At 49.5% G+C, this 15,736-nt stretch overlaps 7 protein-coding genes across 7 annotated transcripts; 5 read left to right on the forward strand and 2 right to left on the reverse strand.

Annotated features, from left to right (window-relative positions):
* Positions 1-879: 879 nt before the first annotated feature.
* Positions 880-2,427, forward strand: N7508_007745 (M20 family metallo-hydrolase; the record flags this gene model as incomplete). The annotated part of the gene is made up of 4 exons (XM_058465809.1): positions 880-1,043; positions 1,098-1,415; positions 1,472-2,299; positions 2,349-2,427. 4 exons carry the CDS (start codon positions 880-882, stop codon positions 2,425-2,427), a joined length of 1,389 nt encoding a protein of 462 aa, XP_058317137.1.
* Positions 2,428-2,855: 428 nt separating this feature from the next.
* Positions 2,856-5,117, forward strand: N7508_007746 (putative diaminopropionate ammonia-lyase; the record flags this gene model as incomplete). Its single annotated transcript, XM_058465810.1, has 1 exon — positions 2,856-5,117. One exon carries the CDS (start codon positions 2,856-2,858, stop codon positions 5,115-5,117), a length of 2,262 nt encoding a protein of 753 aa, XP_058317138.1.
* A 946-nt stretch (positions 5,118-6,063) lies between these two features.
* N7508_007747 (uncharacterized protein) lies at positions 6,064-7,149 on the forward strand (the record flags this gene model as incomplete). The annotated part of the gene is made up of 2 exons (XM_058465811.1): positions 6,064-6,193; positions 6,299-7,149. The coding sequence occupies 2 exons, from the start codon at positions 6,064-6,066 to the stop codon at positions 7,147-7,149; spliced, it is 981 nt and encodes a 326-aa protein (XP_058317139.1).
* Positions 7,150-7,261: 112 nt separating this feature from the next.
* Positions 7,262-9,046, reverse strand: N7508_007748 (homeobox domain-containing protein; the record flags this gene model as incomplete). The annotated part of the gene is made up of 1 exon (XM_058465812.1): positions 7,262-9,046. One exon carries the CDS (start codon positions 9,044-9,046, stop codon positions 7,262-7,264), a length of 1,785 nt encoding a protein of 594 aa, XP_058317140.1.
* A 1,619-nt stretch (positions 9,047-10,665) lies between these two features.
* On the forward strand, positions 10,666-12,088 carry N7508_007749 (uncharacterized protein; the record flags this gene model as incomplete). Its single annotated transcript, XM_058465813.1, has 2 exons — positions 10,666-10,826; positions 10,882-12,088. The coding sequence occupies 2 exons, from the start codon at positions 10,666-10,668 to the stop codon at positions 12,086-12,088; spliced, it is 1,368 nt and encodes a 455-aa protein (XP_058317141.1).
* A 1,390-nt stretch (positions 12,089-13,478) lies between these two features.
* N7508_007750 (uncharacterized protein) lies at positions 13,479-13,742 on the forward strand (the record flags this gene model as incomplete). Its single annotated transcript, XM_058465814.1, has 1 exon — positions 13,479-13,742. The coding sequence occupies one exon, from the start codon at positions 13,479-13,481 to the stop codon at positions 13,740-13,742; it is 264 nt and encodes an 87-aa protein (XP_058317142.1).
* Positions 13,743-14,663: 921 nt separating this feature from the next.
* On the reverse strand, positions 14,664-15,389 carry N7508_007751 (NAD(P)-dependent oxidoreductase; the record flags this gene model as incomplete). Its single annotated transcript, XM_058465815.1, has 1 exon — positions 14,664-15,389. The coding sequence occupies one exon, from the start codon at positions 15,387-15,389 to the stop codon at positions 14,664-14,666; it is 726 nt and encodes a 241-aa protein (XP_058317143.1).
* Between the last annotated feature and the right edge of the window lie 347 nt (positions 15,390-15,736).

The raw sequence follows: 15,736 nt of genomic DNA on the forward strand, positions 1-15,736 counted from the left end.
ACCTGCTACCAGTAGACGTCTTTAATCCCGGTACAGGTTCGCAGAGTTGCCGTGACAAGAGCGCCATGCACGAGTCGAACGTCAGAACAGCACCTAGTTGCAATCTGAAAGATTGAATGGCTTATACAGCTTTCTACCATGATAGTTCTGGTTGTATATTGCCTCACTCAGAGATAACAACAACTCAACACGCGTATGGTCTGGTTCTCTTGTCGCTGTAAGGGTGTGTAGAGAGTTCTCGAATATCTTAGCATCATTGCAAATTCTGAATTGTTAGTATGCATCATTCAGCCAAAGAATATATTCATGGCGTTAGAAGCACGTTTACACAAGGTTTTCATTGTCTTTTGGGGTTGGGATCTATGATGTGTTTTATACTCCCACACTCGCTCGGCGTACATAACTCCATAACACGACTAACATACAGTGAACAACGCATCCATTCTCATGACTAAGTGCCAGCTTCGCTTCTCCATACATTTCTCTTACTTGTATCAAAATTGTTCTCAAATGCGAAGTGTGTAGTTATCTGGGGCAGATTGTCTTGGCAGAAAGAATCTTAGGGGTTGTAGATGTCGCGGGAAGGCGCCGTTTCCCGCCATGAGCCGCCAACCTGACATCGGCCGTAGTCCACCCCATACTTTGGCTAATAATCTCAAACGTTCCGGTTACCATTGGATTAACATTTTCTTACCTCGATACCCACAGCTGTTCAAGGAAGGCGCTGCCAGAACTATATATCAGTCCACCCTAGTATCCCTTGATACACTGCCATTACCGACCTGGCTACTGTATCGAAAATCTCTATATAAGCCCTTGGTGTGCTAAGCCTGGCATCTTTCAAATATCAAAAATTTCCAAAATTCACTTTTTGGCACAATGTACAGCACAAAAGGCGCAACCCGCGTCCTGTTCTCCAACACACGGCGATTCTCGACTGGCACCCAACTTAGAGCCCCCTCAGGCCTCAAGATCAACCCCGATAGATTATGGAACACACTACACGAGACCTGCGAATGGGGTGCTGCTCACCGCTATAACGAGTATGTCTCAACCTGCCTCTGATAAACCAAGACTTTCGATCTAACTGCCAGCAGTGGCCCAACCGACACGGGTATGGCTCGTCTAACCCTCACGGACGAGGATGCCAGTGTGCGCAAATGGTTTGCCACGGAAGTCCAGAAGCTGGGATGTGCTCTTGTCGTTGACCAGATGGGCAACATGTTCGCGCGTCAGTCAGGTCGGCTGAACTCACCCGCTCCCATGATCGCAATGGGAAGTCATCTGGATACCCAGCCTCGTGGCGGTCGGTATGATGGTATTCTTGGTGTTATGGCTGCATTGGAAGTTTTGCGGACCATGAAGGAAAGCGGATTCCAGACTAACTATGACATCGGGATAGTTAATTGGACGAAGTATGTGCTAGCTCACCGCGTGAAAGTAAAATGCTTTCGCTAACAGCGTTCTACAGCGAAGAGGGAGCGCGGTTCCCTAAGTCCATGTGCTCTTCAGGTGTCTGGGCTGGAGCAATCCCTATCCAAGAAGCTTGGGACCTACGTGATATTCACGATTCCAGCGTGACCCTGCGGTCCGAGCTTGAACGACATGGATATCTCGGCGACATTACTTGCTCTAGCGATCCGACGACCGGATACCCCCTCGGAGCTCATTTTGAATTGCACATTGAACAGGGACCGATTTTACCAGAGACCGGTCGATCAATCGGTGTTGTTCGTGGTGCTCAAGGCTATAGATGGTTGACCATGACCGTGCACGGAAAGGATGCTCACACTGGAACAACGCCTTTCAGTGCTCGCCAAGACCCATTGCTCGCATCCTCTAGAATGATTGCTGCTTCACACGATATTGCCAAGAAGCACAATGCGCTGGCTTCTACTGGCATTATCAGAGTTCCTTCAAACGCCTCCACTAACACCGTCTCATCGCAAGTGACCTTCACACTGGATATCCGCCACCCGCAAGACAGTGTGGTGCATGCTGTGCAGGATGAATGCCTTAAGGCCTTTGATACTATTGCATCACAGGACGGAAAGGGTGTTTCGTTTGACTGGACATTAGACACTGACTCTCCGGCTGTCAAGTTCGATGACAACTGTGTGGCATCCATCCAGGCTGCTGCGGACCAGCTGGTTGGCCGTGAGAAGTCTATGCTCATGACTAGTGGTGCAGGTCATGACACTGTCTATACCAGCAAGCATTGTCCCTCGGCCATGATCTTTGTTCCTTGCAAGGATGGAGTCAGCCACCACCCCGCTGAATATTGCAGCCCGCAAGACTGGTAGGTTCATTCCAACATTTGTATTGGATGTAGAGTCTAACTTTTGCAGTGCTCTCGGAACCCAGGCACTTCTCGAGGCCGTTGTGCATTACGATCAATTCCGGGCGGAGAGTGAAGGACCGAAATAGTCAGTAATGTACTTTGAGCATCAAAAGTTTTATCTAGACTTCTCTGCGTGTACAGCTTATACAATCCTATTATATTTTCCCCCCCCCCCAATATCTGGCGACCCAATTCATCGATCCATGCAAAGCCCCAGAAAATCCACTAGATGCTCTGCGCCCAAGGGTATTGTCAGCCGACATTTGCAACTAAGGTTTGACCATATCATGTTATTGACACGATGCAAAAATATAAATTACAGGGCGTCAATGTTAGCAGAAGGCGTCCCCAGCAACTGTAGATTTTGATGCCCCACCGGACCCATGTCGCCAGAAGGCGCGGCATCCCCAGAACACCCCCAGGAGAAAGATTACAAGAAGGCCATATAAAATGTAATAAATAAGTAGAAAAGCCCCCATTAAACAAATCACAACAATCAACATACACGCTCAAAATGACATCGCGACGACCAATCTACTACAACCCCGCAGCCTTGAACGAGCGCATCACCTCCCCTCGAATAGAAGGTCTCCAAGCCTTCCACCAATCTTTCCCAGACTATGCCCCAACACCACTAGTTCAACTCCCACAGCTAGCAGCCGAGCTAGGTGTTCGAAATGTCCTTGTCAAAGACGAGAGTAACCGCTTCGGACTACCATCATTCAAAGTACTAGGCGCGTCATGGGGATGTTTCCGCGCTATTGCGGCGAAGTTGGGCTTGCCTGCTACAGTCTCGCTTAAAGACCTTTCAATCCAAGCTAAGGCAGAATCAATTGTCCTGACGACTGCTACTATGGGAAACCACGGCCGCGCAGTCGCGTTCATGGCTCGACTTCTCGGGATTGAGGCTCGGATCTTTGTTCCTGAGTGTATGGACCAGGGTACTCGAGACCTGATTTCTGGAGAAGGGGCCAGGATTATTGTTGTGACGGGTAATTATGACAAGGCTGTTCAGAGTGCTTTGGATGAATCGCGTTTGAAAGAGGGTGTCCTTCTTATCCAGGACACTGCGTTTGAAGGGTATGAGGATGTTCCAGCTTGGATTGTGGAGGGGTATTCGACTATGCTGAATGAGGTTCACGATGGTCTTGCTGAGCTTGATCTCATTGGCAATGTAATGATTAGTCCTGCTGGCGTGGGAAGTCTCGCGCATGCGGTGGCTAAGCATTGCAAGTCGCAGAGTTTGCCTTTGTCTATGGTTGCTGTGGAGCCTGATACTGCTGCTTGTTTGTCTTCTAGCTTGGCTGCTGGTAAGATGGTTACTACGCAGAGCTCGGAGACTATCATGGATGGCATGGATTGTGGTACTGTTTCTTCTACTGCTTGGCCGGATTTGCAGCGTCTAGTCGATGCTTGTGTCAGTGTCTCGTCGTATGAGGCACACTGTGCAGTGCAGTATTTGACATCGAACTCTGTGGCAGCTGGTCCTTGTGGAGGTGCGTCGTTGGCTGCACTGCGTCATCTGGCGAAGGAGGAATCTGCAATTTTGAACAAGGATTCCGTCGTTGTCCTTCTCAGCACTGAGGGTGCGCGTCAATATTCGATTCCCAGAGATGTGTCTGTCGAAGATGCAGTGGGCTTGACGCAAACCCTCACCCAGATCAACTCCTCCAACCCTACCTTGTCTCTCACGGATGGAGTAGGCGAAACCGAAATTGCAAACTGGCTGGCCTCCTGGTTTGCCCACCGTGATATTGAATACCACTGGATCGAAAAGGTCACAGGACGGCCATCTATTGTTGGTGTCTTGCGTGGCAGTGAAGACGGCAAATCCCTCATGTTCAACGGCCACACAGACACCGTCAGCTTATCCAGCTACGAGGCGGATCCCCTCTCGGGCTCCATTCAAATTAGAGATGGCAAAGAAGCTGTCCTTGGAAGAGGATCTTTGGATATGAAGGGTGGTCTCGCCGCAGCACTAGCAGCACTAGCAGCAACAAAAGCCACGGGCCGTGTTCCTCGTGGCGACATCATTATTGCTGCAGTCTCAGACGAGGAAGATGCCTCTCAAGGAACCCAAGAGGTGATCGAAGCCGGCTGGCGCGCCGATGCTGCCGTTCTCCCAGAACCGACTCAAGCTGGCATTATCACTACCCACAAGGGCTTTATCTGGGTTGAGGTTGATATTCTAGGAGTTGCAGAGCACGGCTCCGATCCTTCAGAGGGAGAAGATGCAATTCTGTACGCCGGATCATTTCTCCAGGCATTAGAGAAATACCAGTCTCAACTCCGCATCGATGAAGCTCTCGGTCAGGCATCACTGCATTGTGGGTTGATTCGTGGCGGCGAGGAACCATCGTCATATCCGGATAAGTGCACCATCACAGTGGAGTTCCGTACCGTGCCTGCTCAAACGGAGGAGTCAATCTTGAATGATATGGGCAAGTTGTTGAAAAGTATTGCTGAGCAAAATGCTCGAGTCAGATATGCCCAGCCTCGAATTACCATGTCGCGTCCTACACAGAAGATACCTGTTGATCATCCTTTCGTGCGGCAGAGTCTGGCAACTGCATCTTCTGTGCTAAAAAGCGAGCCAGTTGTCAAGTGTGGACCTTTCTGGACTGATGCGGCTTTGCTTGGTGCTGTTGGTATTCCTTCTATTGTGTGGGGTCCTGCCGGAGATGGCTTGCATGCTAAGGAAGAATGGGTTGAGGTTGAGAGCCTGAGACAGTTTGAGAAGGTCTTCACGCAGTTGGTACAAGACTTTTGCTATTGAGTGATTTGTACATATATGTATATAGACAAATAACTTCAGTTGGATCGAATGATATAAATTTTGTTACAGATCTCTGGTAGACATCGGTGATAATTTGATAGCAGGCTCAACGTCTGCGTAAACACAGGAGAGCTTTTTCTCCAAGATATGCAAAATCAAATGCCAAGTATGACCTATTGCTATACCGGATGACACAGTCTGCCGTATCTTCGAAAGGTGTCACTTTAGCTGCCTCTAGCTGAAAGTCAGCGCAACGGTATCAGTAACCGTGATTGTGGGACCACAGGCAGGCTTAGTAGAAGCAGCCAGCCTATGTTCCCCATTCCGACTGCTCTTCGATATGTTCACCCCCCGCGTGTTCCCATGATGCTAGAGAACATTAAAGATCAAATGGGTCATGTTGGCGTTTGGAATGGATATATATTTGATGTGAAAGGGGATTTTCCCTGCCCTCGTCTTTTGTTAAGCTGCCAGACTCGTATCTATAGAAGGTTTTCATTCAGGTCACCACCAAACAACGTGGTATGTACCGGCTCAGGGGACTTATCTAGCGTGGAGAGATGGACATGATCTCTGCCACCGAAGCTCTTTGTCATTATATTCAGTCTGGTATAGTGAGTGGCAGCCTTTGTTAGCGTTTTGGACATTTTAGCGTTTCCCAATTGCTGATGAAGTTAAGAGGTTGATATCAATTTCTTGACAGGCAGGTGTTTGCATTCATTTCTATATTAGTTAAAGAAACTATTATTGCCTGAAAATACACCAAATGCGAAGTTAGTAGACGACGTAGAGTGGAAAGTGTGCATGGCCACGGAAGAGATCTTATCGGCACGGGACTGGATCGACGTCGAGACATCTTTGCCTTCCTCATCATCCCACTTCCACCCACATCTACACCTCACGACATTTTCAACTCAAATCTGGGATTTGTCACAGTAACTCCACAATGTCCGAAGAATCCCCAGCTCAAAGATCGGCCCGCCTGCGGCGTGAGCGCCGCGAGGCCAAGATCAAGGAAGGAGGGTCAGCACGCCTGGACAAGATCACCAGTCTGAGCGGACGCACACCACAATCCGGTACGAAATAAAAAGCCCTCCATCATATTCGCGCTAAATCTCGCACCCTGCGACATCAAAGCCTCAAAACCATCACGGACCCAGCTAATCTCAACCCCAAAACAGAACGGGAAGAAGCCTCCCCATCACCATCCCCCCAACCCTCAATCGGCGCCTCGCCATCCCCAGCGCCCCCAATGCCCCAATTCCGCGCGTCGCCATCCCCACAGACAGAAATGCAATCGCCCGAGGACCAACGCGCCCAACAAGAAGCTTTCCTCGCCATGCTCCAACAATCCGCCCAGAACCAAGCCCAAGGCCAACAACCCGACAGCCAAGCCCGAGCCCTCCAAGCACAGCAAGACGCCTTCCGCGCACTGCTGCGCCAATCAGCACCAGAGCAAGGACAGGAACAAGGACAAGGCTTCGGCCCACAAGGCAATGACGCCGAAGACCCCACTATCAAACTCCTCAACTCCCTCCTGGGCGCTATGCCCGGTGGTGATCCTAACACGCCGCCCGGTGCACCACCACCTGCTGGCGCAGCCCCAGGTCCTGGGTCCTCGCTTGCGGCTATGGCTACTATGGCGGGTGTACCGCCCTTCCTGGCTAATATGCTTGGTGGAGCAGCTGCGCCGACGGAGGCGGAGGCCAAGAGTACTCGGATCTGGAAGACGCTGCATACTGTTTTTGCGTTGGCTGTTTCGTTCTACTTGCTTTTCCTGATTGGGACTTCTGTGTCGTTGTTTGGAAGTCCGCCGCCGAAGCCTGCGACTGCTCAGAATCCATTTGCTATCTTCGTTACGGGTGAATTGCTCTTGACTGGAGGGAAGGTTTTGTTCGGTGGGAAATCGGGCGGAATAGGGATGGCTGTACAGCTTGGCAAGGATATCATTCGCGATGGGAAACTTCTGCTGTTTGTACTGGGGCTTGCGTCTTGGTACCAGCCCGAATGGCAAGCTTCGGTATCAGCATAGGATACTGGTTTTAGTTTGATTATAATATGAGCATTTTCATGGCATTTACTAAAGCATTCATTATTTCATCATTCGTATCTAAACGTAACACAAAACAATTCTCTGCCTACATTTAAGTAGGCGAGTTCAGCGCACGCTCAGAAGGCAGTATTGCATTCCGCAAGACACCCATAGCCATTGAATCCAGTCCCCATTCCCCTTCCCACTGAAACATCCTCGAACGATTCTTAAAGTGCTCAGCCAGATGATCAGCTCTCGCCGTCCAGCTCGAAAGCCGACATCCACAGAAACCACAGCTACTCTCGACATTGCCGCCTGAACCGCTCCAGACATCAAGATTAGAAACGGGCATTTTCGTACAACTGTGAAACTTGCGAAGATGCTGCCACAGATAATCCTTCCGGCTGAACAATCGTTCAGCCACGGGTTTTTCGGTACAAATGTGGAATTCATGTTCTTCCATATGGGCCGGCAAGGGATATACGACATCGCAGACTGGGCATTCAGAGGGATTGAGATCGAATGATTGTTGGAGGTCGTTGAGGTTTGGTGTACAAATCCAAGCATCAAGAGTCAGATGAACGCTCTTCTCATGGCGAGTCCAGTCATGCTTCTTCTTGAAAGATCGTATGCAGAATGTGCACTGGTAGATATTGTTTTCCGAAGCGCCCTGTGACCGTTCTTTGATGCGTCTTGGTTTACTTTGTTTCGGGAGGAGGGGGAATGGCAATCCTGTATCACCGGAGGAATGATAGCTCCACGCTGAAGAGCCACTGTCAGACGTCTCTGATGCTCTGCTCCCGATGCTGGAAACGGAAGATGCAAGGTGTGAAGAGCTTTCGTCGAAATTCAGGAAATCCATGGCGGAGCTGTCAAGTTTGAATGGATCGATTGTACCATCTGATTCTATCAAATCGGAGCCAGAGGCGATGGCGTTCTGAATTGCTGCTTCAGGGACGGGCTCGTCTTCTGGTGGTGATGCTTGCCATCGTTCCATGGGCGTCATGGCGGGTAATGTGCTGGTTATCATTGGAGAGCCTGCGCGGGTACGAGAACGCGAGGCTAGCCCTGATGATTGAATTTTCTGCTTTTGGCGACGACGGGCGTTTGCGAACCAGGTTGAGATTCGTTTTTGAGAGAAGCCTGTGTCTGTGGACAGTTGGTTCTTTTGTGCGTCGGTTGGGTAGGGATGTTCCTGGTTTTGGTAGAACCATTCTCGGAGGACTCGGGCTCCTTTTCGGATGAATTGCTTTGGTTCTCTCCGATCGCCTCCATCTGTTTTGTTGAGATGGATGGCGGACGATATATTTCCATCTTCTGGCACGCCGTGCAAATGTCCTAGAACCGGGGTCATGGTTTCAAACCCAGCTGGGAAGCGTTTCTCCCCTTTGGCGAGACTGCATTCTCGGAACAAAGCAACACAGCTTGAACATGAGGTCTTTGGATTCGGGTTCGCTTCCGTGGTCCGGATAATTAAACATTGCAGTTTGTGTCTGCGACAATGACTGCATGGGACGGCGGGACGGTATGCTCCATCTAGCCACTGTGAGACATTGTTCAAATTTTGCTGCGGTAAGAACTGTCCGGTCCAATTTGCTGGCAGAGGTGAAACGCCGTCGGTTAGACCACCCGAGAGTCGTGGTTCACCGTGATCTTGATGCTCAAATTGCCGATCTGATATTGGTGACTCATGACTTATCCACTGTGCCCACTCCAGATCACTGGGGTCTGAGGGATGAAGATAGAAGTCATTAAAGGCATTTGGATCGAAGGCTGGATCATTCGGTTGCCAATGATCTTGCTCAGCAGTCGGTAATATGGATTCTAGTCCCGATTCCTCGACAGAATGTGGCAACGGCGGCCATGTCGAGGAGTCGATGAGCTGCTGTGGATTCATGCCATATAAAGATGAGCAGAGTTACCAGATGGTTTGCTGTAAGCCCACTCCTTGAAATGTATAGAATCAAGCCTAGAATCTATCGAGCCTGTGAGCGTGCCTCCATTTCAGATGTTCGAATTGCGGGTCTTAAGACCTAGTCCACATTCGGCTAGTTCAAATCGCTCCTTCCAAAGACATCGATTACTAATAGGATTACTAATAAGATATGAGTCATGTGATCATCGGGCCCATGAGCTCCGGAGATCGTCGCACCTGCCCACTTGGGCAGGTCAATGTTTGCTTGGCATCTGCGAGGCCCGCTTTTCATGCATGAACTGAGAGATAACTTGGCGTTTCTATACGCAGTGACACATTATACTTGCTATCTACCCCGGAAATATGTTGCCTTTTATGGGGATGGCATGATTCATGCAGTTTGTTTCAGCCTTATCGAATAAACATTTGTGAAGGTTTTACTCATGGTTCATGCGGAGCCCGAGAAGGCCGGTGTCTTCAGATGCATGAAAGATTTAGGAGGCTGAACTATAAGATTCATGTCCCTTGATACAGCAGTCAATATCCGTGGATTGTACTGAGATTCCCTGCTCGTATGATTCGTTCAACTATAAGAGAAAACCTTCGGCATGAAAATCCAAACAGTGATTCTCAAACGCCTCCGAGAAAATTCAACACCAAACCAGACTTTTTACCGACCTTTCCGGATGATATCGTGCCGGAACAGTGACCTTGATGCTGATAGGACACAAAGAACGACCTAGCGACTTTCCTTGTCCAGCCACAGGCTTATCATCATTAAGGTTATCGCGCATCAAAGATAAAATGAATCAAAATCAGCACGTGTCACACGGAAACTAAAACCAAACAGGAAGAATTGAACTTCTAGAAGAACCGTGGAAGAAACCAGCTGTCACGCATAACGGCACGAAGCGAAAGTTTATGAGAAGACGCGCACGCTGTCCAACTGCAGTACAGCGTCCATACTGTACTCCGTAGAATGGGAAATATTAGCGCCGTTATTATGGAGTGGTGCCTAAATTAACTGGTGGACACTCCGGAGTTCTCTCTCAACTCCCCAGTCTGGTGGGGCTCGTTTGAGTTGCCACCCCTGCATGGCCGGTGAAGGCAAAATTTTTTAAGTTGGGGCGTAGAAGGCCGAGCCGAAGCCCGGGCCGCCGGTGAAGAGTTTAACGCATGTTCAACATTCTACGTGTATACTGTACAGAGCAAATTGAGTGAAATACCCCAGATCCAAATGAATAAATAGATTAACCATAAGCGGCGATCACTCAGAGTCATGATCATACAACAATTAGGTTTGGGAGTTGGGGAACGTTACAGCCGGCCAGTTTCTATCACCAATTTTAATGAGTCAGCAGCCCATTCCCGCCAACTTGATTGGTCAGTCCGCCGGACTCGGACCGAAGTATAACAACGATTGGACCAGGCATCGTCCGCATCGGGGCTTTGGTGGGTTTCCTGTGGATCGATATGCCCATGGGGCAAAATCGGCACGCGAACAATAAGATGGCCAGATTCCCTTCCTTCCTGGATCGATTCCTTTACTCTCCCCTCAATTCCTCACCTCTCACACACCTCCCCTCTTCAACAAGTCAAACATGGAGGTGACACCCGCACCACCTGCTTATGAGCAGGACAAGATTGCTGAGAGGTATGACCAGCCTCAATTCGAAGAGGAAGGTCAGCTTAAGGGCGAGGTTCATGATGCCTTTGGTAACGAGGAGTACGCCGAAATCAAGTACAAGACTTTGAAGTGGTGGTACGTATCATTCCTGACTCGATCTTTTACTGGAGATTCTGACGCGTGATATCAGGCAATGCGGTCTGCTCATGATCTGTGAGTCAGTGTCGCTGGGTGTGCTGTCGCTGCCCTCGGCTGTCGCTACCCTGGGTCTTGTCCCAGGTGTGATCCTCATTGTTGGCCTCGGTCTTCTCGCTACCTACACTGGCTACAATATCGGCCTATTTCGTGAACGGTACCCTCACATTCAGAACCTCGGTGACGCCGGTGAGATTCTGCTGGGCAAGTTCGGCCGCGAACTCTTCGGTATCGGTCAATTCCTCTTCTGTATCTTCGTCATGGGCAGCCATATCCTCACTTTCCGCGTCATGATGAACACCATTACCAACCACGGCGCCTGCTCCATCGTGTTCTCTGTTGTCGGCATGGTTCTCTCTCTCGCCCTCTCCATCCCCCGTACCATGAAGGGAATGACCTGGATCTCCTTCGCCTCCTTCCTTAGTATCTTCTCCGCCGTTGTGATCACCATGATCTCCGTGGGTGTTGAAAGCCACCCCGGCCGCATCATCCAGGCCACTGTCGAAAACGACCTCTACACAGCCTTCCAGGCCGTCTCGAACATCGTCTTCGCCTACTGTGCTCATGTCGCCTTCTTCGGTCTGATCGCGGAGATGGAGTCCCCTCAAGACTTTAAGAAGTCACTCTTCATGCTCCAGAGCTTCGAAATCTCCCTCTACCTCACTGCTGCCGTCGTCATCTACTACTACATCGGCACAGACGTGCACTCCCCAGCCCTGACCTCCGCTGGTCCCCTGATGAGCAAGGTCGCCTACGGTATCGCCATCCCCACCATCGTCGGCGCAGGTGTCGTCAACGGCCACATCGGACTGAAGTACATCTACTTCCGCCTCGGTGCCAAGTCCGGTTTGATCCACCAGAACAACTGGCGCGCCATCGGTCTCTGGATCGGCCTGGGAGTCTCCTGCTGGGTCGTTGCCTGGATCATTGCCGAGGCTATCCCCGTTTTCAGTGACCTGAACGGTCTTATCAGTGCCCTCTTCGCTTCGTGGTTCTCTTACGGTCTGTCCGGTATCTACTGGCTGCACCTGAACAAGGGTGCATGGTTCTCTTCGCCTCGCAAGATCGCGCTTACCATTCTGAACGTCTTCATTGCTCTGTTCGGTCTGATTCTGTGTGTTCTTGGTCTCTATGCTTCTGGTACTGCTATCCACAATGATACCAGCAATGCCAGTTTCACCTGTGCTAACACTGACACTTGATTGAGTGTTGGTGGTTGTCTTTTCATTTTGCATTATTCACGTTTTACTAGCATTGTACATAATCGCATATAGAACATGCCTGGGCGCACTGGTTGGCTCTAGAACATAACGCATATCATTACATATATTAAGAAATATTGTTTATTCTCAATTTCTATATTCCACGAGTTAAGACAAGCGTTCACATTTGAGCATGCAAAAGGTATTCTTTGCACGGATGACAATGAGCATGAAATGAAAGGCCGCTTAGACTGCTAGGGTTGCTTAAAATATGCAAATTCTATCAAAAAAGCACAGTGTTGTCTGATCCCGTTGTTTTTTCTGCTCGATATTGTGCTGTCTTCGAGTAAACGGCGGTATGTGCTTGTGTTAGCTGGATAGACGAAGTAGTGAACCGATCATTGCAATACAAGGGTTCTGACCTGCCTTAAGTGAATGGTAGACCCTGTTCAACCAAGTCACGTTGATTTACCGCTCCATCTTCGATCTGGCATGGGACCAACGACAAAGTGGATAAGAATGGCTTTCTCTGGCAAGGTCAACGCTACTGATCTACTGTCCTTGCCTCAAGTTCCCTGAGAAAAGTTCAGGGATTGCAGTACGAACCGAGTACTTTCCGCGCCCCTACTACACATTGTTTTCCTGTGTCTCGTTTCAATTCTAGATGACCAGCCAAAGGCTCGATTTGCGAGACTCTCGTAATCGTCGCGTGGGCTAGCTAAAAGAAAGGCTAAAGCAGAGGTGAGGGGTTTGCTACTAGGAGAAAACGGAGCCAACCCTATGGTTAAAATAAGTGCTATGTTCCAACCCCGCCATTAAGTTAGATAAGGCTCAACTTCGTTCCGCTCTCCATCGCCATGGCCAGGAATGTAATCATCTGCAGTAGAATTACCCTGGTTTGATGAATAAAGGGGAGCTCTAGATATTTCCGCTAGTGGAGTCGTCTTCGAGTAATCCGTAATAAGACGGGGCTTCCGTTTCTCTTAGTGACGCATCTGGTCCAACTCTTGAAGGTATGTCGTATGCTGGGGGGGGGGGGTTTACCAGACTCTCGGATTATTACTATCCCTCTTCCCTCTTTTCATGTGGCTTCCTGGCTAGGGGCGTCTTTCCGTCGATAATTCTCTTGTTTATAACAATGGGTGGTCAAAAGTGCCTAGGTAACACGTTGTAATGAGCAAGAGAAATATAGACGAAAAGACTCGACCCGCCCGACAGTAGGGATCGAAATTCACGGGAAAGTGTAATTCGTCCGGTCAATTTGTACACAAATTACGTGACTACCATGGGTTGTCCGTTATCCCAATAGATCACCCATACGACCTTGTTCATGGAACAAGGTCCCGGGGACTCTAAGTGCTACATTTTCTTATGCTCGAGATAAGAGATCATGCAAATCTGGTTCTGGTTTCAACCAAGAGATTTACTACCGGATGAAAATAATTTGCTGGCACCGCTTACCTGGACGTTCATGCGGGGCGGAACTTGGTCTAATTCCTTCGGAGAGTACATCAAAGATGAAAGGCGTCAATGGGGGTTGGTCATGTGGGATGCTGCTCAATTTGACAACACAGAGCGCAAAGAAGATCTCTCGAATATTGTCGAAGAGCTTGGTGATCCGAGAGAGATCCATGAGTACATGGTCGATGCGTGAAATAGCATCGACCTCTGACGCAGATTGTAAGATGACTCGTGAAGCTTGACAGCGCACATGGATATAGCCACATTATCTTGATCAATAACACGTTCAATCTTCTGAGCAAACCGCGCTATACAATAATGATAGGCAGTAGTTGTGACGTGTTATCCAAAATGGGTAGCTAGGGACTAGATATAGCATGCAGTTCCGAGCCCAAACCATCACGTAGTCATGACCTGTACTCCGATGGCTTGGTCTGCCCTGATAGGTGCCAACGAATCTATGCAATATCGTTTCATGCAGAGTCGATGCATCCAAAGAAGTTAATGTGTACAACTTGCTGTGGCAGATACGTGTGCGAGACTTCACATGTAAGCGGGGGTCCAGGCAGCTTCACGCAGGTCAGACATATAAATGCTGTTTGTCGCACCACCTCGATGGTATGGTCCCTCTAGCATCTATCTCTCTTATCAGGCCTCAATCTCTAGCCTCTCAAACATGCCTTGTCCCTACTGTAAGAGAATCCACTGCGAATGCGGTTCTGATTCCAGCGATTCATCTGATGAGGATTGCCCCGACGAGTAAACATATGACCGGTACATACCTTTCTCTCCCATTTTTGCTTTGATTTGTCTCGAGTTTCGCAATTACTGTGCGCTGGGCTGAGAAGTCACAGGATCCCATGGGCGAAACGGGTCAGCCGACTCTATACGTGGACCTCTCCACAACGAAGAAATGCTTTCGCAATGGACTTGATGAATAATTTTGTTATGATTGGGTGTATGCTATAGTGAGGATTTCGAGTACGACTCCCGATGGGATGAAAAATGAGACAAATATATGTTTCGACACGCTCCATGAATTTCAGTCCGCCAAGCTCCAATTATATATTTCGCAAATCGACCCTGACAATTAAATCTCAACGTGAGGTTCAAATCAATAAGTGATCGTCACATTCTTGTTCAGATACTTCGCATCCAGGTGCAAGACAAGATTCTCAGCCAGCCATCTCCCCGCATCCTCTCTGGAGATAGTATAACCAGTAACCTTGGACTCAACACCCGTTTTGGGATCTTCAATGCCAACTCGAATAGTCTTGTCCGACTCCCCATCAACCAAGTGACTGGCACGCATGATCGTAAATGACTCCCCGCTCTGCGCGAATCGATCTTCCATGACCACCTTGTCAGCGCCCGGAACACGGACGAACATAGCGTAAACGGGAATCATGACAAAAGGGATATCGCGACCAAACCGCGAGAAACCGGCTGTCCCGCAAGCAATGATATGCGGGCTGCCGGTGATGCCTTTGCTTCGGAGATCAGCGAGCGAGTCGAGGATGGCGGCTGCGCCTTTCTTGCAGACATCTGGATCGTCGACGCCGAGACCAGAGGGCTTCGCGCCGATGGTGGTTACAATAGCGTCGACGATGGAGCCGGCTTCGGTTTGAAGGCACCTGGACACGGCAGTGACATCGTGCGCATTCCCTTCAATAACTTTGAGGTTCGGTGTTGACTCTATTGGGAGGATAGCTGTGAGTTTGGAGGGATTCCGGCAAAGAGCTATGCACGGATGTCCAGCGGCAAGGGTGTGCTTCAAGGCGGAGAGCCCGACGCCGGTGCTGGCGCCTAGGAAAGCGACGACTTTGGTGTTGGAAGTCATTGTTTTGGGTGGCTGGTGGATGTTCAGGTAAGGGGGTGCTATGTTGATACAGTAGCGTGAATCCTTTTAAGAACTTTGATTTGAAAGATACGGAAGTAGTATATTGCAGATGTAAGCTGAGAAGTCTTTGAGACCGGATCGCGGTGCTCTTTAATACATAATTTGGCTGATGTGAAGTCAAGAAGTTCAAGCGACACAATGCCGAAGGGCGCGAACTTTCACGACAGCGAGCATCTTTGGTTGACAATGCAGTCAGCATCTCTCGCCCGTTTCTCGCTCGACACACGGGGGCCAAATCTGCTGAAAGGCGAAGAGGCGGAAATGGGCGTCTCTCGTTGGTTGTCGCA

Source organism: Penicillium antarcticum, assembly GCF_028974205.1.
Source record: "Penicillium antarcticum strain IBT 31339 chromosome Unknown utg000008l_segment0_segment0, whole genome shotgun sequence".
Classification (NCBI taxonomy): Eukaryota; Fungi; Ascomycota; class Eurotiomycetes; order Eurotiales; family Aspergillaceae; genus Penicillium; species Penicillium antarcticum.